We start from the raw sequence: 24,815 nt of genomic DNA, 5'->3' as shown, positions 1-24,815 counted from the left end.
TGAACACTCTGAAATAGATTTGAGGATGATAGGTCACATGACCAAAAAGCTATTGAAGTTTGAAATACTAAACAATTCACTGAAAATAGTGTGAGGTGAAAATGAAAAAACTAAAGGCTGTGCAACATGTATACATAGTCAATGAACACTCTGAAATAGATTTGAGGATGATAGGTCACATGACCAAAAAGCTATTGAAGTTTGAAATACTAAACAATTCACTGAAAATAGTGTGAGGTGAAAATGAAAAAACTAAGGGCTGTGCAACATGTATGCATAGTCAATGAACACTCTGAAGTAGATTTGAGGATGATAGGTCACATGACCAAAAAGCTTTTGAAGTTTCAAACTTTCAGAAATTCACTGAAAATAGTGTGAGGTGAAAATGAAAAAACTAAAGGCTGTGCAACATGTATGCATAGTCAATGAACACTCTGAAATAGATTTGAGGATGATAGGTCACATGACCAAAAAGCTATTGAAGTTAGAAGATTTATTTTGAATTAAAACATTTTGTTAAATCCTGATATGAAAATAAACAAAATAAAGGCTGTGCAATGTGTATGCATACATTTTGAAAAGTTAAACATAATTTTATGTTTCTAGTTCATGTTGTTGAAAAGCTATTGACTTTTGAAATTTTAAATGTGTAATTTGTTGATGGTCCCTAAACATACGGAAACATACGGGCGTCCGAATGTCTGTTGAATATCGAACTTCCAACCAACTTTACCACGGTGCCTCATAGCTGAATCAAAACGAATATATTTGGCAGACCGGTGTAAAAATTGACCTAATCTCTATGATTTAAACGTCCTTTTAAGTTTTCCCTTCTCGTGATATTTTCAGGCATTTAGCCTACTCATATTGCATTCATTCATTAATAAAGAACCCCCTTTGAAGATTATTCTACGACGTTACCGGCAGTAGAAGATGGAATCGCGATTCAAACAGTACCATCTGCTAACTGAAAATATGCCCCCAAAAACGTAAATAAGCTTGACATTTATTTAGTGGAAAATCGCTCATTCATAAAACCTCACTGGTAGCGATCATTGTCAGTAACAACGCAAAATGCGATATAGCCCTCTGTGGAGAAGCTGCCCCGGTAAATTCTACTACAGTACAGTACTAGACTACTGCTGTGTTCGTCTTGGTAGCGATTGCGTTGAATTCGATTTAACGTTCCGTTGTACGGTTTAGGCTGAAATTAATTATTTTCATGAACAGATTGACAAAGTTTAGGCTGTGGCAATGAAGTTCAGGTTAGTAGTTAGATAGACTTTTAATTTAAGTAAGGGGAGTGCCGAACATGTTCTGTCGCCGTTTGACTTCCTCCTAAACAGTTGTGTAGATGTTTTTGTAGTGTCTCGCGTAGGCTACAGCGTTGCAGTGAGCTACACTGGTTTGAAACCACAGGTAATGATAATTTCACCCACAAATCGTTTACTTGTAATCTAATGTCATAATAAATCCTACAACGAAAATGTATTTGTGAGGAATGTTTATTTTAACGATTGAAAACAGATGCATCATAGACCACTGTAGTATGTGTTCCCCGGGCAACAGAGGCTATATGTCATGATGCTAATACTTCAGTGAAAATAGTAGACTACTGTTTCCGAAAGTAGATGTACTTCCTTAATAATATCAGCTTATATTGTACATTACACATCACAATTGTGTGTCACATCACAAAGTAAAATGAGTAAATAGTTATCACCCTGGCCTCTTTGCTTGTGGCGTTTCTGCAGCTGCCTTGCAGTAAAGCTATAGTTAGCCTAGCTATCCCCCAAGTTAACAGATGCGAAACGAATGTTCTGCTACAGGTAGTCACGCGTGTTTTCGTGACGTTAGTAACGTCAGTGACTGTGGCTAGCAAATTAGCCACCGTTAGCTTCACTTTTCACCACAAAAACGCAATTTCTACTTAAACCATCCAATGGAACGTAAATAAAAATACAACCAACGCAATCGAGACCAAGACGAACCTTTTGACACCGCCGTTGTCTATGTACTCCAAATATTGACTGATCCCTAGGGGTAGGGTTGCCAACCGTCCGGAATTGTCCGGGACATCCCGAATTATGGGTGATTTTGATTTGTCCCGTCAGGGACAGCTCCAGTCCCGTATTCCAATCACAGCCTCACCGCCAATAATAGGCTACTGTAAACGCGCCAAAACTCACGCAAACGTTGCTATGGGACACGGTTGTTGCTTGTTGGTGACAGTGTGTGTGAACTGGCCAATGGTGAGGTGAGCGTTATTGTGTGTCAAAAGGAGAAACTTGTAATAATTGCCTTGACTATTACTTTGAACAATACATCCAAGCGAGTAGTAAAGAATATATTGTGCTTATTAAAGTTATGCATTGTGCTTATTAAAGTTATGAACTTAGAAGTGTGCCCAGGCTTAAACATTGGGTCTCACACTGAGTGTGGGAAGCAGGCTGTTCTTTGTGTCTCTATCTCTTATCATTTTCAGAAACAACCTTGAAACCGGGTGGAGACGGCACCCGAGCAGGTGGGACGCGTAGGCAAGAACAACTCCCTGATGCACGAGAGAACAAGCTCAACCCTTTTTTGATACTTGTGTTTCAATTGCACTGTATAAATATATGCTGGGGAGGGACAGATAGCCAGTTGGACTTTGTGAACCAGCCCAAACTCTGTTGCGGGTAGGGAAACTTAGACAACTCCAGAGCTCTGTACTTGTTGATTTCCAACTGCTGCATTAAAGCTGATATTATCGGACCTCTGCGACTCCAGACCACTCTTTCTAGAACACAGATTTGTGTCATTGGATACCATCATTACATATTGGAATAGACACAAAGACTTTAAATCCTTCAGTAGCTATTAGTGGTTTGCCAAAATTACACTGATTGAGTAGGTTTATCATGGTATGGCTAATGAAAGCTTGCGATTTCTGTTATTATTTTTCAGCTGTTGCACCTGGAAGAAAGTGTCCCTCATTTGGGGTTGAGAAAGTTGGCAACCCTATAGGGGGGCGAAAATAAACAATAAATAAATAAATATATATGTGAGAGAACAAAGGTTGTGCCCTTGCCGAAGGCAAAGCACACCCAATAATAATATATATGTGAGAGAACAAAGGTTGTGCCCTTGCCGAAGGCAAAGCACACCCAATAATAATATATATGTGAGAGAACAAAGGTTGTGCCCTTGCCGAAGGCAAAGCACACCTTATGAGCATCAAATACACTATGTAATAACATGTAATAAAAACGAAAAACGAAATGCTTTTCCCCTCTTCTTAGTAGTAGTTACACCTGTTGGGCCATTTCCAAACTACCTCGAGAGAATGAGTCAGACCCTTGATGGTGTCAGATTTTCATGATTTTACATTCAAAAATACCTGCTTGCAGTCGACAGTATAAGTGTGTCTTGCAGGTGTATAGGAAGGGGAAGGTGATATCTAATATCACAGTCACTGAGACTATGAAGGAGATAATCATACAAAAAAGGTGAAACTCCCGGAATTAAAGATCCTGTAAAGTAAATTCCATGTTTTGCTTCTAAGTACATTATATACGTGTGAAATGAGTTCCTGAAAGCATGTGCAAAGCGCTAAAACTTTGTCACACTGAAATGTGGAGTTAAACCGAAGAACAGTTTCTCTTCCGTTTTCAGATCAGGTTTTAATGGGCGGAGCCAAAAAATGCCCTATCTACGTCATTTCGCCCGTCAGATCACTCAATGGCTCCTCCTGTATTATTGTAGCCTACATCATCTAGCTAGCTAGCTTCAGGATGTCTCCCACCACCCGCAACTGCATCTTCGCTGGATGCAAGAACTCCAGCTGCGCTGCAACGCCAATTAAGTTCCCTATTGATAATGAAAGGAAAAATAGGTGGATAGATGTTGTGAATAGCCACGCTCATGTAAAGCTTCGGATAAACTCCAACAGCCGCCTCTGCACTGACCATTTCACGGCGGACAGTTTTAACATGGACCAGAGACAGACGGGGTTCACCAACACACGGCTTCTCTTGCAGCGCGGAGCCGTACTGAGCATCGCCCCTCCGGCCGTTCATCCTCCGGTCGCACCTGGGGTCTCATTTATAAAGCTTGCGTACGCACAAAACGGGGCTGAAAATGTGCGTACGCCACGCAAAGGTTGTGATTTATAAAAAACAAACTTGACGGGAGAATGTGCGGTCCTCCACGCAAACTCTGACCCTCCCGTAGGCCTACGCACATTTTGGAAACAGTTGTTGGCGACGCAGATGACCGTAGTCAGACTGCAGAAAGTGAATGTGGGAAGAACATTACTAGTAATATTTATATATTTTGTTTTCCTCACACACGTTTTTTTCACTCGATTTCATCATTATCATGAAGATTAAATCCAGCAGTGTTATTTGCGCTTGTACTGAGTGATAATTGTTCCATAAACACCTTGTACAATCAACTCAAATTTTAAATCAAAATTCAGCGCTGTCTCACCATCATATTGTCCACTACCGGAGTGCAGGAGGGGGAAATGCCCGACTGCATGGAATGCAGATAACATCACATATCCTACCTTTAAATAACTGCAGAATACAGTGTATAACTAAATAGGCCTATATTTATTTAATACTGTGCATATATCATCATATGTCAAAAACTGGAAATACAGTCGTTAAGCTCCCGTGCAATCGCTACACTCCACGTCATCAGTCCAGACTTTAATAGATTACTGTTCATAACAAAACGCTTTTGTTTTCAAATTGTATCTCGACTCGCGGTATCACTGGCACAATTGACGCCACTCGCACAGTTTTTGTAATTGGTGATCTACCGGCCACCACATTTTCGGAGTTTTCGGGCTCCACCATTAGGCTAACAGTGTCTGAGAAGTTGTCATGCGCTATGATTCACCGTAAAGAACAATCGCATGCCAGGGTCATGATGAGATACTAGATTAGCATTCATGAGGTGCTTTGCATTGACTATTTATGGTTAAAAATGGGCGTGTTCAGGGCGGGGAACAATGCTGATTCACGTACACACTTGTGGGTAATCTGTGATTTATAAAGGGAACATTGCGTACAGGTGTGCGTACGCACGGTTTTATAAATCTGAATTTTTGTGTGCGTATACGCCATTTTAGGCTTTTGGGCGTACGTACACTTTTAGTAAGAATCCTACGCACAGTTTTATAAATGAGACCCCTGGACCATCCATCGCCGCCAGCAGTTCATCACTCAGTTCTATGTGCTTGTTATAATTATACTAGATAACTTTTCCAGAGGTATCTCTGCTATGAGTTAGTGCAAACCGCTAAATTGATATTAGGCTACTTGGTGTAGAATGATGGTATTTTGGTGAAATGGTAGCTAATGTGTTAGAAGTAGCCTAGTTGGAGAGCTCACTGTCTGCTGTCTCTGGTGTCCATTTTTACTGTTACAGCTCAGGGGAACATTTCATTTATATGCATCTGTATGTTTCACTCATTGAACAAATAAATTCTAATTCTATACGGTTTTGTTCGGCTTGACATAGCGTCCATTATCTGGGTCGGAGGCACTAGGCAGCGAGGGGCGGAGCTTCAGCTCCTTCAGGCGACACGCCCCCCCAGTCTCAAGCAGAGGAGACTGCTGATTTTTTCACGATTTCAAAGCCTAATTTAACATACTTGTCGGTGTTATTTTTTAATTCGAATTTGGATGGGTAGTTATAACACATTATTCTGTGGTGTGGCGAGCTTAAAACTCGTTTCCAGGTCCCCTTTACAGGATCTTTAACATCGCCCTGGTTCCTTCCCAAACCCCAACCCTCCTTCAAGCTTCAAGCTCCGCAGCTTGAAGCAAAGTCCCCGATGGATCTTGGTTATATTGCAACCATAGGAGCAATACCAATACTGGCCCCAAGCTGATTTGAGTTTGATACGTACTTTGTGTGCATTAATAGCCTACATTAATTTGCAAATCTGCCTGAAATGATAGATCCCATTTCCAAGGAGACGATAAACTACCCCATAATGAAAAAACTGACCATTAGATTATTAAATCAAGCTTTTGTTTGGTAGGACTAATTTCACAATACTCCGAGTGCTCCCTGGATGGTGCTACAGAGCAGTCTTTGAACAGTTTGTATTTTAGTTACTGCTACTTCCATGCAACTACTTAATAGTATCGTTTTTACTACTCTGTGTATGGCCTACTCTTTTACAGACTGGCTATAGCCGGACTCACTGTGCTTTTATTATAATTTAAAAAAGGTAAAAGTGTTCACTGGATAGTAGCCTACCAGTGATCAGTATTTCAAGTAGGCCCTAGTTAAAAAGTTCCGATGAAGTTACTTGCATGTATTATCAGAGAATGTCTAATATGAACAATAGTAATTTGACAGTAGTACCTACAAGCTTTTAACAGAATGGCTCCCGTGTTTATTCGAATGTTTTTTTCAATTTATTTTTTTAGTCTGGGATATGTTGTATTTGTTATTATTTCACTCTGTATGGGTCGATAACTGTTGATGGGTCGATTTGTATTCATTTTATTTAGCTGACATGAAAACGGTCCTACTGGTCCCAGGTCTGTTTTACAGAACCGCTCTAAACTCCTCCCTAGCTATGGCTTAGTGCTACTTATGTGTCTGCAACTGCGTAAACATGACTGGTACGTCTGCACTGCTGGAGCTGTGAAACTTGAGAGTGGAAATGTATTAGAACTGTAGGCTGCATTTAAAGTTGAGTAACGCTTTCGTTACATTTCACGTCTGTACTAACAGTCTAGGTAAGTTAAACTGATGGAAAGCAAGCTAGTCAGTGACACGTTAGCTAGCTAACTACGCAAAAAATCCAAGTCACTAAGCTAGCTAGTCGTGCTGTAGTATTTCAGTTTTCGCAGCTACAGCTTGCTCGTCTGCCGCAGCTTACAGACTGAAGGCAAGAATCGTTTCTTCGATAGTTGACATTCGCCGGCGAGACATCTCTACTCGGTCCAAATGGGAAATTCTTTCTTCAGGCCCTGTTTTTTTCTGGAGCTGACTTGTTAGCCAGGTTATAAGCACACCTTTGGCATTCTTCTTTAGATGAGCGGAGTAGCAGCCAGTCTTTGGTTGCCGTTTGGCACGATATTCGTTTAATAGTCAATCATGTTTTCTGTGAAGCCCCAGAAACCAACATTTAAATCATATCTTCCTCCTTTACAGGTAAGTGCATTTATTGAGATGTATACCTATACGTTTATCTGGATGTAACTCGTATAAAACTTTTAACATAAATTTCCTGCGTTGCAGACTGATGTGAAGAAAAATATTCAGCCACCGATCAAGAAGTTGGAGGCCAAGTTACTTCCAGGTGAGCTGAAAAATTAAGCCAAACTTATAGTACAGGTCCAGGACATCATGGCATTGTAGACAGGCATTTACGTATCCTAACTTAAGTTTGATACTGGCTATATAAATAGACTTCCTAACTATATAGGTGATTTGCATGTTCCCTGAGCATCAGTCAATAGAGATAGTTCCTGCAGGCTTGTGGGTTATTGTTACTTTAGATGTGGTCAAGTTTGAAGTGCATAGCTTCCGATCGGCCACATTGCTAACTGTCCATTTAACTGACAGTGGATGAGCTACATTTTAAAGACTTCACAGCCTCTCTTTTGGCAGTGCCACATGTAGCTGATGTGAGACCACATGCATGACATTTTTGTATTCCATGCTGTTTACTTCAGAAAATTGGTGTCCAGAAGGAAATTTAAACTCAAGGTTAACAGTCGCTTATAAAACGAAAGAAAAACATTTAGGGAGGGGCCAGGATCCTCCCAGCTAATTCATGTTCCATCCTACCAGCTAATTCATGTTCATAGCCTACTGGCTCACGTTTTTTACCTGAACAACAGGTTAAAGACAGTAACACATAAACACATTTTACGAATGTTTCCATTTGTATCCAATGCAACATAAAAACAGTGCAGATCGACTGTAGGCCTACAGCAGAAGATCAGGGATCAGAAGTGCATAGTCCTAACAACAACTACATCTCAACAGTATCAACATTTTACAACACAGTTCTACATCAGGATCTCAAATACAACATGCAGGGTTTGCACGTTCCACAATAAGAAATGTACTGCTAAGAAGTAATGCAAAGCAGTAACTATGACTATACAATTGACAGAAGCTTGGACGGTAAAATAGGACCATGGCTGTTGATGAGGGTACTCTGTGCAGGGTTTCCCGCAGCAATTTTCAGTTAAGGCGCCCGCCTAAGCAACACATGCCTGCTGCCTTAACTACGTCGTTCAAAAAACTTTAATAGCGATATCCGCCGTTGTCCTGTTTTCTCCGTTCCATTCCAAACCGTGATCAACGCCAGTCTCCCTTCTCTGCAGAACGCATAAGTCTATCGCACAAACTGCTGGTCTGCACAACTAAACACTAGAGGAGGAATCTTCCCTTATTCCAAAACAGACATGCCTGGGATGATTTTGGCCATGAGAAATTTAAGCTTCCTTTTCTGATACACTTTCTCTGCTGTGATGGTAATGGGAATATACACATTTCGTAATACCTTTTTGTATGTTAGGATGTTAACAATTGTTCACATTTGAAACCATAGTATTCCATAATATTACTGAGAGATGCTCAAAGTTGTTGAATACTATTGGAAACTAGGCGTGGCTTAGTTGTTGAAGTCAGTTTGGCATCTCAAGTTAGATTACACAGTCACCATTATCTGTGTGCTTTAGCCTGTGCCATGGGGATGTGTGATGTATGGGGACCTGAATGGAGAGACTTTGGCTTTGTGCTGGGGCTCTCTCCCAGCTACCCCAGAGTGGTGGTACGTGACTTGAATGGTCCATGAGGCATCTCATTCAATGCTCTGTGATTGAATCGTCCATTCAAGCACTGACCGGACAGAGGGCAATAGTGGGACTGACTCATCTGAACAAATCAGCTCAGCTGTCCTCCTCCTCTCCATCGTTCTTTCTCTCTCCTTTCCTCTACTCGCCATTTCCCTGTCCGGCTCTACCCTCCATCTCTGTCACTGCTTCTGTGTACCTCCCTACGATCCCTCCCCCCCAGTCTCTCTTTCTGTTCTGGCTCAGGGTCTCGGCCCACTTCTAATGAGATGGCCTTAGTTTGCCTCCGCCCTCTCTGAGCCAGTTCCTCCTCATCCAGCATACCGTCTACTGTAGAACAATGTCTGGCTGGCCACCTAGGTGACATTATGACCACTGACTGTGTTTAGTCTCCAACCCTGCCACCTTTAATTACTCTGATTCAGCTGAGCTGAAAGCAGCCGTTATGATCCCAGCAGGTACAGTACTATATTTTCCACTGTTGTTTCCTCAGTGGCAGGATGTCAGGGGAGACCTCACGAGGCTGTGGGGAAAAAAGAACCCTGGCAGAGTGATGTTTTCGTGAGACCGATCTGTAGGGCCTGAACCATTCTCTGTACTGTTAAACGGCACCTTTCCGGCCCGCATATCACCACTGTCATCAGTCTAGTCTTTGTTCCAATCAGTAGGCCTGTTTCAGTCATCTTAATTGGCCAAACATTGTTGTGCTACACTTGGAACAGCTTTCCTGTGGTAAGTTACAGAGGAAGGGGGGAATGTTAATCGGGCAATTTCTGTATAAAGACACCAGTGATCTTTTCAGAGCCTGGGTCTGCAGTTTCCCCCAGCTGTCCAAACTGACTCCCTGCACTAACACAGGTGCGCCCCGTTTGAAAGTTTGACAGAAAGCAAGACCAGGCTGTGGTTAGTCAGGTGATAGTTGGACTAAGCTCACCTAAAGGTTGTGGATGGAAAGTGCTGGAAGGAGCCCTTGAGGCCTACATGTAGGATAGGCAGCTTGAGGACATTTTTATCATACACATGCTCTGTGACCGGTTAAGCAATTATAGGTCACTATTATTTTTCTCTTGTGGCAACCCCACTTATTATCAGTCAGATATGTTAAATACTATGCTGTGGGAAACTGAATGTTGTCTGTTATCACTGTCTTAAACTTAGTGGAGAACTGAGTCTCTCTCACACAAACCTTTCTCAGCAGTAGTCTGGCAGAAGACTCCACCCTATGACCCCCGCCCTAAATCTTCAAAAGGACCGAGGCAATATACATTTATTGCTGCATTCTTGCTAATTTGTGAAATGCCTTTTGATCAAGGAACATGTGTCGTGTGTCTCGTAAACCAAACAAAATTCAGACAAAGTACTGTTGTAGAGACACGACAACAGTAATGCCAAATGACTGTGTGAATAAAATCAGCCATGGTTTAGCTGAAGGGGTTAAACTCTCACTGACTCACCTTGAAACTGTCAGTGGGATTGTGCAGCTCTGGGCTGGTTCTCTGTGGCTGCACCCTGGCCTGCAGTAACCCTCTGCAGAGTAGCTCCAGCTACTCAGATTCCCCAGGGGCCTGGGGACCTGAGGGAACCGCTGCTTGGATGTACTCCTTCAGTAATGAGGCAGGCATGCTTGTAAACACTGTCACTTTAAACACTGTCACTTTGGATCCATCACTCGAGGTTCTGTTTTCTTGTCTTGAGGGAGACCGTCGTGGTTAAGAGAGAGTAGTCGAGAGCAAATTTAAATGCTGTTGATGTTAAAGGGCTCTCCTTTAGTGCTCTGTTTTAGGTTTCCATGTTTCCATATTCATAGCAAGGTTACTTACTGCTCTATTCACACAGAAATAGGGAACATCAATACAATAAAAACATGTTTATACTAGAGAGGTACAGTCCAGTTTGGGTATGTCTTTCTTTGATCTTTACATAAAACTTCAATAGGGTAAAGTTCAAGCAACTCAAGACTAACGAGGCCTATATACTTTCTCACAGTATAAGTCCTCGTGTGTTTGATCCTGTGCTAAGTTAAAAGTTTGTCTTCTCTGTGGGCCTGCTCTGCACAACAGGTCATTGCTCCTAATAGCAGATGATTTTCCCAGGAGGATAGCAGCCCATCTGATCTCTATTCCGAGACTGGCTTATGGGGTTTCCCTGGCAAGCCCGTAATAGTGCAGGGGCTGGGCCCTGTGAACTCCCACTGACTGGCTCAGAGAGAGAGAGAGTAGAAACAAAGTAAGAGAGCGAGGGATCCTGGAGTTTTAACAAACAGCCATGTGAGTGTGACTCATGCTCTTGAGTTTATGGAGAAATTCTTCTGAGCTCAGCGCCGTGGGCAACGGCCTATCTAGGACAAGGATGTGATTGAAGCAGTGTTTGCGAGGAGAGGGATGTCCTGTACGAGGAGGGAACCCTCTTCAGCTCAGGAAGACGGCAGGGCTGTGGCCTGAGAGTGTTTACGTTTACTGAGGTGTTCCTAGCTAGAGCCATACAGGGGCTGGGTCAGGGTTAGGTATGGCATCAGACTTGGAGAGAGGGCTGCATTGTCGACCTGCTCTATCATGATGGTACCAAGCTCCTCGTTCAGGTGTTTATGTTATGTGCTCTGAACTGGGGGGTGGAATGTGGGGATCATAAGCCTGTCCGTCGGCCTGGGTGAAGGATCGTACAGATCACTTTCTATAGTGAAAAGATGCCTTCATTGTCTACAGAGAGATTTGATCTAACCGACAACGACGACATAGGCCCATGTTAGGACATGACTCGGTCGGCTCTCTTCACCTTCCAGTTAGTTTTGGTCTTAAGTTGACAATTGGCTTCTTTTTTGATTTGGATGTTGTGATGTTGGGAACTGTTGGGTTGAGTGGATGTTGGTTAGTGCAGGGAACGATATGTTAATAATGATGAGATTGATATGACTGTCAGATTCTTTTTATGGGATTCCAAAAAGGAACTGGAATAAAAAAAACAAAAAATGTTGTTGTCAAAACCGAGTTCTGCTTCTTGTGCTCATTTCTTTGAAATGGTTTTGATGGTTTGAATCAAGAGCTGCGTGCATACGTATGTTTGTTCCTTTTTCTGTTTGCTAGGGGAAATTGTGGTGAATGAGGTGAACTTTGTCAGGAAGTGCATCGGCGCAGACAGCAGCCACGATGATCTGTGGGGGAAGTTGATTTGCACTAACTTCAAGGTCTCCTTTGTCACCCATGATGCTCTTCCAAAGCAGGTACTGTATACTTTTAAAACCAACACAATACAAATATAAATACCACAGAACAGTTTATAGGTGGTTTACTTGTAAGTCACTCTGGATAAGAGTGTCTGCTAAAATGACTAAATGTAGAGAGCCTAAGTTGTGGTTTAAGTGTATCACATTCGTGGTAGGATGTGATTATGGCCTATTGGTCACCTATTGGGAAATATCAAAGAAAGAGTCCAAAACAACAAAAGAAAATGTGTTTTTCAGTGTTCTTTGTGAAAGATGGTTCACACAACTCTGTACCTTAAATCTTTGGTGCAATTTATATTTTCTTGTCAGGTAAGGCTAGGATTTATTGTGCCCCAATCAGCATAAATGTTGTCAATCATCTACAAACGTCAGCTGACAGGGTTGTCTCCTTAACTATAGGCATTGTTAATGATTAGGCTAGATTGCACTGAACATTGAAAAGGTGAATTTCCCCTAAATCCACCTTAAGATCCCAACAATCCCAAACAGAATGCAGGTCCCCTCACTTTCATCATTTTTCTGGATGTTCCACCCCTGAGCTCTGAAGAACCTTCAATGTGTTGTTCTCTTCTTAGAGGTTCCAGGTTGTCAACCGGCTCCTTGGAGACCATGATGTTCCCTTGGCGTGTGTCGAGCAAGTAGTAACAGGTAAGACATGCTCCTGCCTTGTTTACAGTGGAGCTGGTCGCACACACAAAAGTACTTTCTCCAACAGAGTCTATGACACGGGCAGCCTTACTTTACTTGGAATCTTCTGGGAGTCAGATGGCTGAGCGGTGAGGGAGTCGGGCTAGTAATCTGAAGGTTGCCAGTTCGATTCCCAGCCGTGCCAAATGACGTTGTGTCCTTGGGCAAGGCACTTCACCCTACTTGCTTCGGGGGGAATGTCCCTGTACTTACTGTAAGTCGCTCTGGATAAGAGCGTCTGCTAAATGACTAAATGTAAATCTTGACCTAAGTATAGAATCTGAAGGATTTATTTCTCAAGTTCATTCCTACATTGTTGTTTTGAAATAGCTATAGGACAGAAGTGTACAATAATCTGTCACATTGTACTCTGTAAGTCTCTCCACTGGCTGAGAAAACACATCCGAATCGGATGCCTTCTGTCTGACCTCTCTCTGTGTCGTTTGTGTTTGATTTGATTATCTGTTATTCCATTAGATTAGCCTACACCTCCTCGACCGTAGCCAGGCTGTGCTGTTCCTGGCTGATCTGGTGTATCTGCAGAGATGAGGTCACTGCCCAGCCGGGGGCCTGTGGCCCGGATAGCCTGGCCAGGATTAGCATTGTTTGTGCAGCTCTTAGCCTCCCTCTCTGTGCTGACACGACTGGCGAGCTCAGCGCCGTTGTGTTGATAGGAGCTGATAGGGCAGGCGGCCGTGTTTTCTTCTGTTTGTGCTGGGACGCCCGCCCTCAACAAAGGTCCTTTATGAGAGGCCTGACGTAGCGAAAACCTCCAGAGGTCACTGCAGGTTCTGCGTGTCTGTTACTGTACTGTCCACCTCAATACCGTCTACTAGATGGGGCCATAACTCAGACATGGAGAATCCATATTTAGACATGGGAGTATTTTTATTTGTAAGCTAAAGGAAAACATTTTGAACATCAACTTCTTTTTATCCATTTTTTTTCCTTTTTCTGAGGAGCAGTTTCATGATAGGGAATGTATGCGGTTATTTCAGTAGCAGTGTTGCTATGTCTGTCTCAAGCGGATTGATCTACCATCCCCATATTGAACCCCTTCATTGCCGCTGGGAAATGTGAGAAACGTATGAACATAGAAATGTTAATATGATATTGGACTGTATTGGTGCTGCTGTCTCTCCCTGACCATCCCCTGGTCTCCTTGCTGTCTGTTCCCACAGTGAATGATGCCAAGGGCAAGCAGAAGGTCCTGGGGTCCAATCAGAAGCTGAAGTTTAACCCCTCAGAGCTCATACTGTACTGCAAGGACTTCCGCATCATCCGGTTCCGATTTGACGAAGCTGGGCCAGAGAGTGCCAAGAAGGTATGGGATCTGGAATATTTCTAAAAACAAATACAGGCCGCTTAGTGTCCAAACACTGAACCCAGGCAATGTTGTTGACACTTAACCCACACAAGGCTCAACTATAGCCATCGAGCCAGGATGATAATCCCTTAACTCTAGATCACTACAGTACAGGATTAGTTTCGAAAGAGGATTCCTGCGTACTGTGGAATTTCTCCTCTGTCAGTAGAGTTGTTCCCAAAAGTCATACACTGTTTTATTTTGAGATGTTTTAATGTCTCACCTATTACAGGAATAGGAGAGCCAACATACTGGTTTTGAGATGAAGCCCTAATTTAGAATGAACGTCAATGCCATGCGGCGTCATATCCTCCCCTAGCCCAACCCACTTGTCATCTACGTTTCTATTCTCGGCTGTTCTCCTCTCAACTCTCCTGCCCAACAGGCGCATTTCTTCCTCTCATTCCCTCTCTTCCATCACTTGTCTGTTCCCCACCCGGCTGAGCTATGTTAGGGGGATTAGAGCCTTCAAGCCCCGACTGCAGCCCTTTCATCCACCCTTTCCATCTGTCTGGCCCGGGGCCTAATAGAAGGCTGGAATTAACTCAGTCAGTCAGTCAGTCAGTCAGTCAGTCTGTGTGTGTGTGTGTGTGTGTGTGTGTGTGTGTGTGTGTGTGTGTGTGTGTGTGTGTGTGTGTGTGTGTGTGTGTGTGTGTGTGTGTGTGTGTGTGTGTGTGTGTGTGTGTGTGTGTGTGTGTGTGTGTGTGTGTGTGTGTGTGTGTGTGTGTGTGTGTGTGTGTGTGTGTGTGTGAGTTGATCTTCCATCAGTGACTGTCATCCTCTGCTAGATTGATCGAGCGGGATGATCCTATCGAAATAGTCGCCCAAGGAATGTGAGTCTTTTTGCATAGTTAATTGGTGTGAAATGGAACATTCCAGCATTGTGACTGTGACTCATCTGTCTATATTTGTCACAGATATGTCATTACTGAGGGAAGTTTACACGGTGCAGTTCAAATGATGCCCCCCAGTATGTGAATGAATGTATGTACTGTTTTTTGGGGTTTTAGTTGCCATTTATAACACTAGCCAACCATAATAGTTAAGGGGGGCCAGAGGGCTGTGGGACGGCTGGGGAATTCTAATGCGTGGTGTGTGTGTGTGTGGAGGAGGACCTGCCTGCCCTCCAGGAACCCTCCACCCCAGCAGCCCTGCGTCCTCAGCCTGGCCGGGACAGGACAGATGCTGCAGATCTCGCTGACAGCTGGCTCCTATGTACACAGGCTGGTCTCAGATCCCCAGCCAGAGTGCAGCGTGCAGGCCACATGGGAGCAATTTCTGTCAGAGGGGGGGGGGGGGAGGGGGGGGGCGGACTCAACACACACCTGCAAGATATTGAGCTAAGACGTAACCCATCAACATTACCCTGCCACTCTCCCACGTCGACCTATCAACCTTGACGGTGGGATCTCTGTAGACGAACCCACAACACCAGCTACAGCTGCGGTGGTTTGAAGTTTGTTCAGGCAGTTAGAAGTGCCGTTTGTAAGTCCTTTAGTGACTTTTGGGTGTTTTCGGTTGCACAGGGCAGTTCTAAGCCCAGCAAGGGTGTTTCTCCTGTAAAGAGGTGTAATAGTAAAGAGTAGGATTGAACTGCCCTCCCTCACTACCTCTGTCTCTATATGGGGACACAGTGTAATTACTGTGTGGAGCTAAACCAGGGCTCCTTCCTTGTTTGTCTTGTGACATATGGAATAGGTCCAATCTAAAATAGCTTACTACGCTAAAGGAAATTACAGCGTTTGGAGATACGGTCCCTTTTAAATGCACACACACACAGGGGCCGACACACTGAACACACACCCAGGCACATCACAGCTTGTTGCGTCCTCTCTGTGTTATGTGCGGTTCCACCACTGAATGGACAGAATTGTGATGTTCTGTATTGCTGCCACAGGGTGAAAGCTCCACACACCAGATACAACCCTGCCGTGTTGCAAGAGAACTTGCTTTCTGGCTTTCACTCAGAACCTGCTATGCTTAAGCCTAGAGTTATTCAGTTCCTAACAATTGAATATTTGTACTAAATGTTTTTCGTTTTTTCAATAGCAAAACATAAATTCATGTTATTTTAGTTTGTCACAAAATTGAACCGTAGCATGTGATTACATTAGTCTCCTTTCTATCTTCAGTAGGAATGTCAAGGTTGACTGTCGATGTTACAAAGTTGCATCTCTGTGCTTCTGGGACAGTACATCTATCTGACAATGAATGAATGACAGTCTGTCACAACTGAGACCTCAGGGGTTCTAGTTCCATGACCCTCTCCGCCCGTGTAATGTGTATGTAAACAATGTTTGTCTTGAGCTGTTTGTGTTCGTCCTGTATTCAAACGTGGTTTGTGTGCTCCACCCTGTTGTTTCAGGTGTGTCTGGCCATCGCTCACTACTCCCACCCTGCTGATACCCAGCTGCTGTTTGGGTTCGAGTACGTTGGGAAGAGATACTACGGATCCTCAGGTAGCCAGATTCTGATGGTTCACTTTGCCCTAAACCCACACACGCCCCCTTCCCGACCCCAAATTGTTGTTGCTACTGTATCAATACCATTCACACAGCACATCCTCACAATTTAAGGTACCTTAGGGGAAACACACTTGTGAATGAATAGAATTCCTTTACTGTTATTTTAATTTCACACAATACAACGAAATTGAGTAGCAGTCCTAATGGAGCATTCACTCATACCAAAGAGCAGTTGAAAATAGAAAATAAATTAGTAAATTTAAGGTAGACTGATTTAAAATGCTTACAGTATTACAGAGTACACGATATAAATAGAATATGTACAGTCATTTGCTATAGCCTAAGGTTTTAAGATGATAAGACAAAACGGTACGATAGCACCTGAGATATTGCACTTATTGATACTGCATAATGAATGAACAAAACTAAAGCAGTCCCATCACTTGTACGTATGACTGAATCAAGAGTATGACGGAATGGTAAATGCTGTAACTGTAGCACTGGATGACTTGAAAGAAGGCTGCCAGCTGTCTGTGTATCGGGCTCACATGCTGTCTGGTGTGTGTTCAGTGGAGCGGGTGAATGGTGTTGACCCTGGGGCAGGCTCCCAGACCCCCCTGTTTGACCGGCCGTCCAATTGGGACCGAGAGATCAAGAGGACCGGGGCGGCGGAGTGGAGGGTGTGCTCCATCAACGAGGGCTATGTCCTCTCACCTAGGTTAGGACTCACTTCCTCTTGGTCTGGAGGTGGGGGAGGGGGAAAGGGGGAGGGGGGGGGGCTGGAGCTCATTCTCTGCATTACATCATGGATTATTAGCAAACGTGGATTATGATTAACATAGCTCATTAAAGCCACTTAATCCTCCCACAGGCAGGCACTTTATGTAGCCCTCTTGCATAATATCTCACGTTGACGTTTTACACGCCACAGCTGTGTCGTGTTTGTCAGGCTTTGGCTTCGGTCCAGTTTGGATCCAATCCAAGTCCAGAGCCTGGTTATTCTACCTGAGGAGCCAATGTGTTAACCATCAAACCAGGGGAGGAAGTTGACCCTTTCACGTAGCCCTTTGCCCAGAATCTGCTGTAGCTAGCAAGCATGGGATCTGATATGACAACTTGCCCCAGTTTTGGTTTGCTGAGACCATAGAAAGATGACAGGACTGTCATGTGCGTTTCTCCCTCAGTCTTCCAGAGTTCTTTGTGGTCCCCTCGTCCCTGGCGGATCAGGACCTGAAGCAGTACTTGTGCTCCTTCACCGCTCGGCGCATCCCTGTGAGTCCTAGATTAAAGTGCTGTGTGTTCAACCCAGATACAAGTTCATAAAAGCCTTTTTACCGGTGATATATTCCCTTCATCTATCAAATATTCATGGTGAGAGATGTTAAGTGTTTTTAGATGAGGGTGGGCATACTGGATTTTTTGCTAGCGTGTTAGAGGGATGGTTTGTGAGGGACAGCTGAACTGACTTTGTTGTGTGTGTGTGTGTGTGTGGGTTCGTGTGTGTCTCCCCTTAGTTGTGGTGCTGGAATCATCCCAATGGGAGTGCCCTGGTGCGCATGGCGAGCATCAGTGACCCACTGCAGCAGAGGAAGCTAGAACAGAGGTACAGTCACATTAGAGAACATACTCACTTCCTCTTCTACATAGAAACTTCCCTTTTTCTAACATAGTCAATTACCTTTTACTGCTGCTTTTATTCTGAGTGCTACTATTTATTTAAACGCATCAGGACAGAGATGAGTTATTCATGACTCCATTTTGTATATTTTTTGTTATATATATATTTCATCAAGTGTCTTCAATCAACTGGACAGTTAGTGATTAACATGTCAGTGTTATTATTATTCCCTTTGGCGTGACTGATAAACAGTGCTGACAAACTATACTAGCCAGGCAGAGATTGTCGGCCAGCACCAAAGAGAAGCAAATAAACGTTCCATCGGGGGGGAGGGAAAAAAAGAAGGAAACAAACGATCACCTCTCTTCCCTGTATGTGGCAGGATAAACAGTGCCATAACAAAGAGCCACCCACAGCGAAGTGACGTCCTGAGGTCCGACCTGGACAAGAGCCTGCCCACTATCCAGGACATCCAAGCTGCCTTCGTCAGGGTCAGACAGATCTGCGTCATAGGTTAGCCCACACCTGCCTCGTCCTTTGAGCCAATCAACGACACTCCTCTATTCTACCCGTCTACAGCATTTGTGATGCAGAGTCTGTGAAATAAATCTAACAATGGCTCTGTGTGAAAGGCATGTTTGTATATATAAAAAGGCTTTTATGGGTTTTGACTGCGCGTGTTTGTTTGTGTAAAGAGCCTTTTGAGGAGTCTGAGGAGAAGTGGCTATCATCCATGGAGAGCTCGCGATGGCTGGAGTTTGTCAGGTATGTCCAAATACTTCTGTGCCACCAGCACAGCAGGTTTGGCTTGCTGTTGTTTGGCGGCCTGACAGCATTGCTGTCCTGCACAAAGTTTAATTTTGAAAAGTACACTGAGGAATTGGCCAGCTGGCCCTCGGCCTGCCATCTGATGTGTATACGCTCTGTTAGTTACACCCTGCTGATGAAGACGCTGCTGACAGAACTACCTCAGCCATTTCAGATGACTAATTAAAAGCCAGTGGTTATGAGAGCATGTGTCGCATGTGTAGATGTAGATTGGTTTATATTGGTAGGAAGGAAAGTGAAATCTCTTTTCTCAATCCTGACACCAGGGCCTTCCTGAAACATTCGGCCGAGGTGGTCTACCTGCTGGAGGGAAAGCGTGTGTCAGTCATTCTGCAAGGTAAGAAAGCACGTTCAACGCTGTCAAAGTGTGCGTGCGCTTGTCTGGTTATGTATGGTGGTTTATGAACGACTTGTGTCTGTCTACAGAGGAGGAGGACAGGGACCTGAGCTGTGTGGTGGCCTCCCTGGTGCAGGTGATGCTGGACCCTCACTTCCGGAGCCTGGCAGGCTTCCAGAGCCTGGTGCAGAAGGAGTGGGTGATGGCGGGCCATCGCTTCCTCGACAGGTGCAACCACTTGAAGAGGAACGACAAGGAGGAAGTAGGCCCAAAACATCAGCCTTGCCACAGACACCTGTCAAGATTCTAAAGATATAGGCCTCTTGGACTTTTTCCAAAGGAGGATGTTAATAAAATAAATTCTTCCCTCCTCTCTCTCTCTCTTCTTCCTTTTAGTGTCCTCTCTTCCTGCTCTTCTTAGACTGCGTGTGGCAGATAATGAACCAGTACCCGGCAGCCTTCGAGTTTACTGACATGTACCTGACTGTGCTGAGTGATAGCATGTGGATTCCCGTCTTCAGCACCTTCCTGTTCAACTGCCCCCAGCAGAGCGCAGAGCACAGCATAGTAAAAGAAAAACACTCATGCATGCTTACACACACGCACGCACGCCCGCCCAACAATTGCGTAGGTTGTAGTCAGTAAAGTGTGGATTGCGATATGTGTGAGTGAAAATGCGTCTCCACCCCAGGACTTTGCAAAGAGCAAGAGCATTCATCTGGGGGAGGAGAAAGTTCTAGGCTTCCCTCCTGTGTGGGACTGGTCGCAGCAGTTCTCCCTCAAAGACCAGGCTCTCTTCAACAACCCCATGTACGTTGGCAAGGGCGCCACCTGCGTGCAGAACGGAGCGGTGAAATCCTTCAAACGCACTAAGGTTAGTTTGCTCTGAAACAGATTCTATGTGAATGACATACAGGTAAGTGTTTTATAGAGGAGCGATACTGAGGATTAACTGCTGCGAGGCCAAGTACTGTTATGGGTACAGAAGATGGAAAATGACTCATCAGATCAACATTAGCGATCCTTTTTTTGTGTGTCTCCACAGAAGAACTACAGCTCGACCCTGAGGGGAATGCCCTCGGCCCTAAAGAACGGCCTGATGGACAGCACGCTGACGCGGCGAAACTCCCTGGTGCTGCGGCTCAAGCCTGACTTCTCCCAGGTCAGGGAGGTGGTGGAAAGCCCCTCCGAGCGCTTCTTCAAGGACTGGTTCTCCCGGCCTGCTGACCTGCAGGGTCTACTCATCCCCCTGCTCCTGCCCTCACACCTCGCCCTGTGGAGGCTTTACTTCCTCCGCTGGGTCCCGGAGGCTCGCATCCCCAGAGGAGGCCCGGTCACAGCCTACCACAAGCTCTCCCAGCTGGCTGATGAGATCGAGATGCTGCAGAACCAGCTCCGGCAATACAAGGGGCCCACGCCAGCCAGCACTCCAGCCTCCACCCCCAGTGGGGCTCCGACAAACCAAAGCAAGATGTACTTTAAGGCCATGTCGCCCGTGGATGCTCCCTCTTCTCCAGATTACCTCAGCTCCTCCTTCCCCTTCTCCCCCGTGGGAAACCTGTGTCGCCGCAGCATCCTGGGAACTCCCCTCAGCAAGTTCCTGAATGGAGCAAAGATCTGGCTGTCCACTGAGACCCTGGCCAATGAGACGCTGTGAAGCCACACTGCAAAGGCATCACCGCCTCACCCCAGTTTGTTTGTTTCAAATAAAGTGGCGAGAATCTTATTTCAACCCACTCTGCAGGCCTGATGTTGTTTGAAGCTGACTTCATTGAATGTGATAATAGTTTGTTTCATTTTTGCACAAGATTATGAATCTTTGCTGAAATCGCACATATCTTTAAGGTGTTGCTGGTGTTGCTCTCTGTTGGTAGCAAGGTCATATTTGATCAACAATGTTAGGATTGAGTGCATTGTGTAAACATTGGGAAGTTTAACATTTTTGAGGGAAATTGATCACACTCTGGAGAAAAAGGGGAGCTCTTACAAGGTGTGATGGACACATTTTTATATTATTCGTTTTAACAGGTGATATGGGTTAGTTTTTATAGATCAGGAGAGACCTTCTGGTAAGGTACTGAAAAAAGGCAAAGGGTCCTAAATCACACTGCACACTAGGAAACTGGATAGTGTTGTCACCACTAGTGACAAATGGTTTGAACAGTTTCAATGATTTCCTCGTAATGGCTCTTTGGCATTGAAAGGCATCAGTAAGTGATGCATCTAAGCTGTGGATGATACAACAGGACAGGCTGGATACCTGTCCACCCCACCTGAAAACCCACTTGGTGGGCACTATGGACTGAAGGACAGTTCAACTGATGCTGATCATTGGTTAGGCCGTAGCCAAAAAGAGTGCTGTAGAGTGTTTTAGATGTGTAGAATGTGCTTACATTGCACTTTCACTCTGTTCATTTGACACCAGACTGTGGGGTTCTCTATGAATATGTAGCGTGAAGGTGGTTGTTTTAGTTATAGATCTTTTATTTTGTCAAACATTGTACAGTTTAAATGAGTTTTTTGGTGGAATTTTTTTGGTTGACTTATTTTACTATTAAAATATGGTACTTTTTTTTTTTTTTACTTTTCATTTAGTTTTCACGGCATTTGTACACAAGCATGTGTATTGGGTAATTTGACCACTAATTCATACCAATGATGCACTCAATGTGGTTATTGTACAGTATGACAATTGTGTTTGCAAATTATGCACAATGTGATACAGATAAATGGCACATGTATTTATTAGGTTATGCAAATGTTTCAAACAGGGATATAGGAAATAATATGTGCCTTTAGAGTAAGGGTTTATCCACTGTGTTCAGTCTGTATGGTCCTTTTTTAATTTTTTTTCTCTCTAGATGCTTGTTCTGGAGTGTATGACTCAGTGTGCGCAATAATCCCTGAGTCTCACCAAAACTGGAGCTCATATTGGAGTCATTGGTGTGTGCCAATGCCAGTGAGTGGATGTATGCTCAGTAGAAACTTGACTGCGTGTGCTTACACAATCCATAGTCCATTTATCTATGTCTTACTAAATATGGAATGACTGGAAAGGTTAAAACCTGCCTTTGATCTATATAATGTGCCTTTGTGATAGGGTCTAGGTGTTCTTTCTAGATAGGGCTATCAAGTTTAGAGATACAGAACCTGTGTGGTGCACATGAGGGTCTTAAGAATAATGAAGACTGTCTCCTCTCAAGAAGCTGTACCACCAACACAGTCTTAACTTGGATCCAGCTGTAAGTCCAGATGTTGATATTGATTAATTCTAATAAAATTAATAACATATTTTCACAGTTAAGCCTCTCGTTTTTTTTGTCTGTCTTTAATCAAGCCTTCGGCGAGAGCACAACCTTTGTTCTCTCACATATATATTTATTATTGTGAGAATGCTGTTCAGCATTCTCACTATTGTTTTTCAACTTCTTAGTTCTTCCGCCGTTTTTTGGCCTTTAACTAGTTCTGCATACTTTCACGGATTCCTACAATTTTTGTATCAAAACGTTCAGCTCCTTCAGGAGATGTTGGCTATGACTTTTGGTATTTCTCACTTTTATACTTTTTAAGACATTAAGGTTTTTGTGCAAATTATTATCCCATTAAAAGTAATGGTAAATCCTTTCAAATCATTAAAAAGCTTCCTCCTCTTTCAAACGTAACTACTTCAGCATACTTTCAGCTAGAGACACCATTCAACCTTTAAAATGTTCACAAGACATTCAGCTATTCCCAAATGATTCAGCTTTTTCAAATATTCAGCCAATTTTTTTATGAAATACATTAAAATGTTTGCTCCTTGATTTTTATGAATGAGCAGCAAGCAGAGTGGCACACTACTGGATGCTCTTTTCTGATATTCAACTAATTTGTCAAACAAATTCCTCTAACGTTCATATAGTTTAACTTACAGAAACAAGTTATACCTTAAAATGTAGGAAAAATTGTCCTCTTTCAGCCAATGTAACTACTAAAGAGCTCACATTCACTAACTTCAATGGAGAGGTGAGTAAAATCAGTCAGAGAAAGCAAGAAGGAACAAGATTTTGAAACTGCCGATAGAGTCGTATTTCTGACCGCACAGACATATAAAGGACATCTCTGGTTTCGGCAGAGTCTTGGGTCTCGGAAAATATCCTTATATTTTGGATTGGACGTATAGTTTTGCGTCTAGGTCAACTTGTTTGAGGTGTGGATGCTAGGTAAATGTTCGTTTTCTCTCTGCCTAGCTCGTTAGCTATCACAGCTGCGCCATCACCGTGGCAACCAAACAAACAAGCACCAGGAAAGCAAAAGGAACACGTTTTTGAAACTGCAGGTAGAGTCGTATTTCTGACTGCACAGACATATAAAGAATATCTCTGGTTTCGGCAGAGTCTTGGGTCTCGGAAAATATCCTTATATTTTGGATTGGACGTACAGTTTTGCGTCTAGGTTATCTTGTTTGAGGTGTGGATTCTAGCTACATTTCTGTTATTCTCTGCCCTCAGCGCGTTAGCAATCATAGCTGCACCATCACCGTAACGACAGACACGCACCACTCAGTCTCTCACACAGGTGATTGGTACGTTTACTTGACCATGAGAAACACGATTACTAGCAATTGTCGGTTTATGCCAATAATACGATTACTCCGTTTACATGTGTAATTAGTTATGCGATTACTCAATAAACGCGTCTACATGATTCTTTTTTATTAATCGTTGTATGCTCCACGGACAAAACTTGCACCATCATCCTTCTGCAACAAAGTGTCGCCGTGTCTTCCTGCATCGGCCCTACTGCTGTATGTTTCATTCCATCAACACATTGAATCCAACTAAGAAAGCCGAGTAAACGCATAGGCTACATCTGCTACTGCTAATACTATCCCAACTATAATTTAATCTGTTAAAACGATAATATTCTTGTTACGACTAGCTAGCCTACTTCTTCTTCTGTTTAACAGTTCAGCTTTCAGCTTCTCCCACATTGTAGGATATTTTAGCTCTTAGCTTTGTTAAGATGATGCAGTTCAGCTTCCACACTGCCTCTTTTGTGTGACTCACACATTTTTGAAATTCATTTCAGCTTGCGGGTATTTTCTCATTTCTCACTTTTATACTTTTTAAAATATTAAGGTTTTTGTGCAAATTATTCTCCCATTAAAAGTAATGGTAAATCCTTTCAAATCATTGTTGGAATGCTGCTCCAGTCCCTTTCAAAAATACCTTTCGGTTGCTTTGAAGCTTCAGCTTATAACTTTCTACAAAATTTTCACTATTTTCAGCTTTTTTAGCATGGTCAGCTATCCCCATTCAGGTTTTCAGCATTCTCACTGCTGTTTCGCAGGAACAGCCGTTTCTAGTTATTATTTATTTTTTCCCCCCTAAATCTTTTGTCAATATTTGGCCTACATAGACAACCTAGGTGTCAAAAGTTTCGTCTTGGTAGCGATTGAGTTGCTTGTATTTTTATTTACGTTCCGTTGCATGG

At 43.5% G+C, this 24,815-nt stretch overlaps 1 protein-coding gene across 1 annotated transcript; it reads left to right on the top strand.

Moving 5' to 3' along the window:
• The first annotated feature begins 6,608 nt into the window (after positions 1 to 6,608).
• On the top strand, positions 6,609 to 22,635 carry mtmr10 (myotubularin related protein 10). Its single transcript, XM_062471127.1, has 16 exons — positions 6,609 to 7,164; positions 7,252 to 7,312; positions 11,900 to 12,036; positions 12,615 to 12,687; positions 13,908 to 14,050; positions 16,458 to 16,551; positions 17,128 to 17,275; positions 17,742 to 17,829; positions 18,072 to 18,160; positions 18,558 to 18,688; positions 18,871 to 18,940; positions 19,270 to 19,340; positions 19,430 to 19,602; positions 19,737 to 19,907; positions 20,032 to 20,214; positions 20,386 to 22,635. The coding sequence occupies exons 1-16, from the start codon at positions 7,108 to 7,110 to the stop codon at positions 20,995 to 20,997; spliced, it is 2,301 nt and encodes a 766-aa protein (XP_062327111.1). The 5' UTR covers positions 6,609 to 7,107; the 3' UTR covers positions 20,998 to 22,635.
• Positions 22,636 to 24,815: the final 2,180 nt, after the last annotated feature.

This window comes from Osmerus eperlanus, chromosome 10, assembly GCF_963692335.1.
Source record: "Osmerus eperlanus chromosome 10, fOsmEpe2.1, whole genome shotgun sequence".
Lineage (NCBI taxonomy): Eukaryota > Metazoa > Chordata > Actinopteri > Osmeriformes > Osmeridae > Osmerus > Osmerus eperlanus.
Note: the sequence above shows the minus strand (reverse complement) of the source record. Positions and strands in the feature narration are given on the sequence as shown.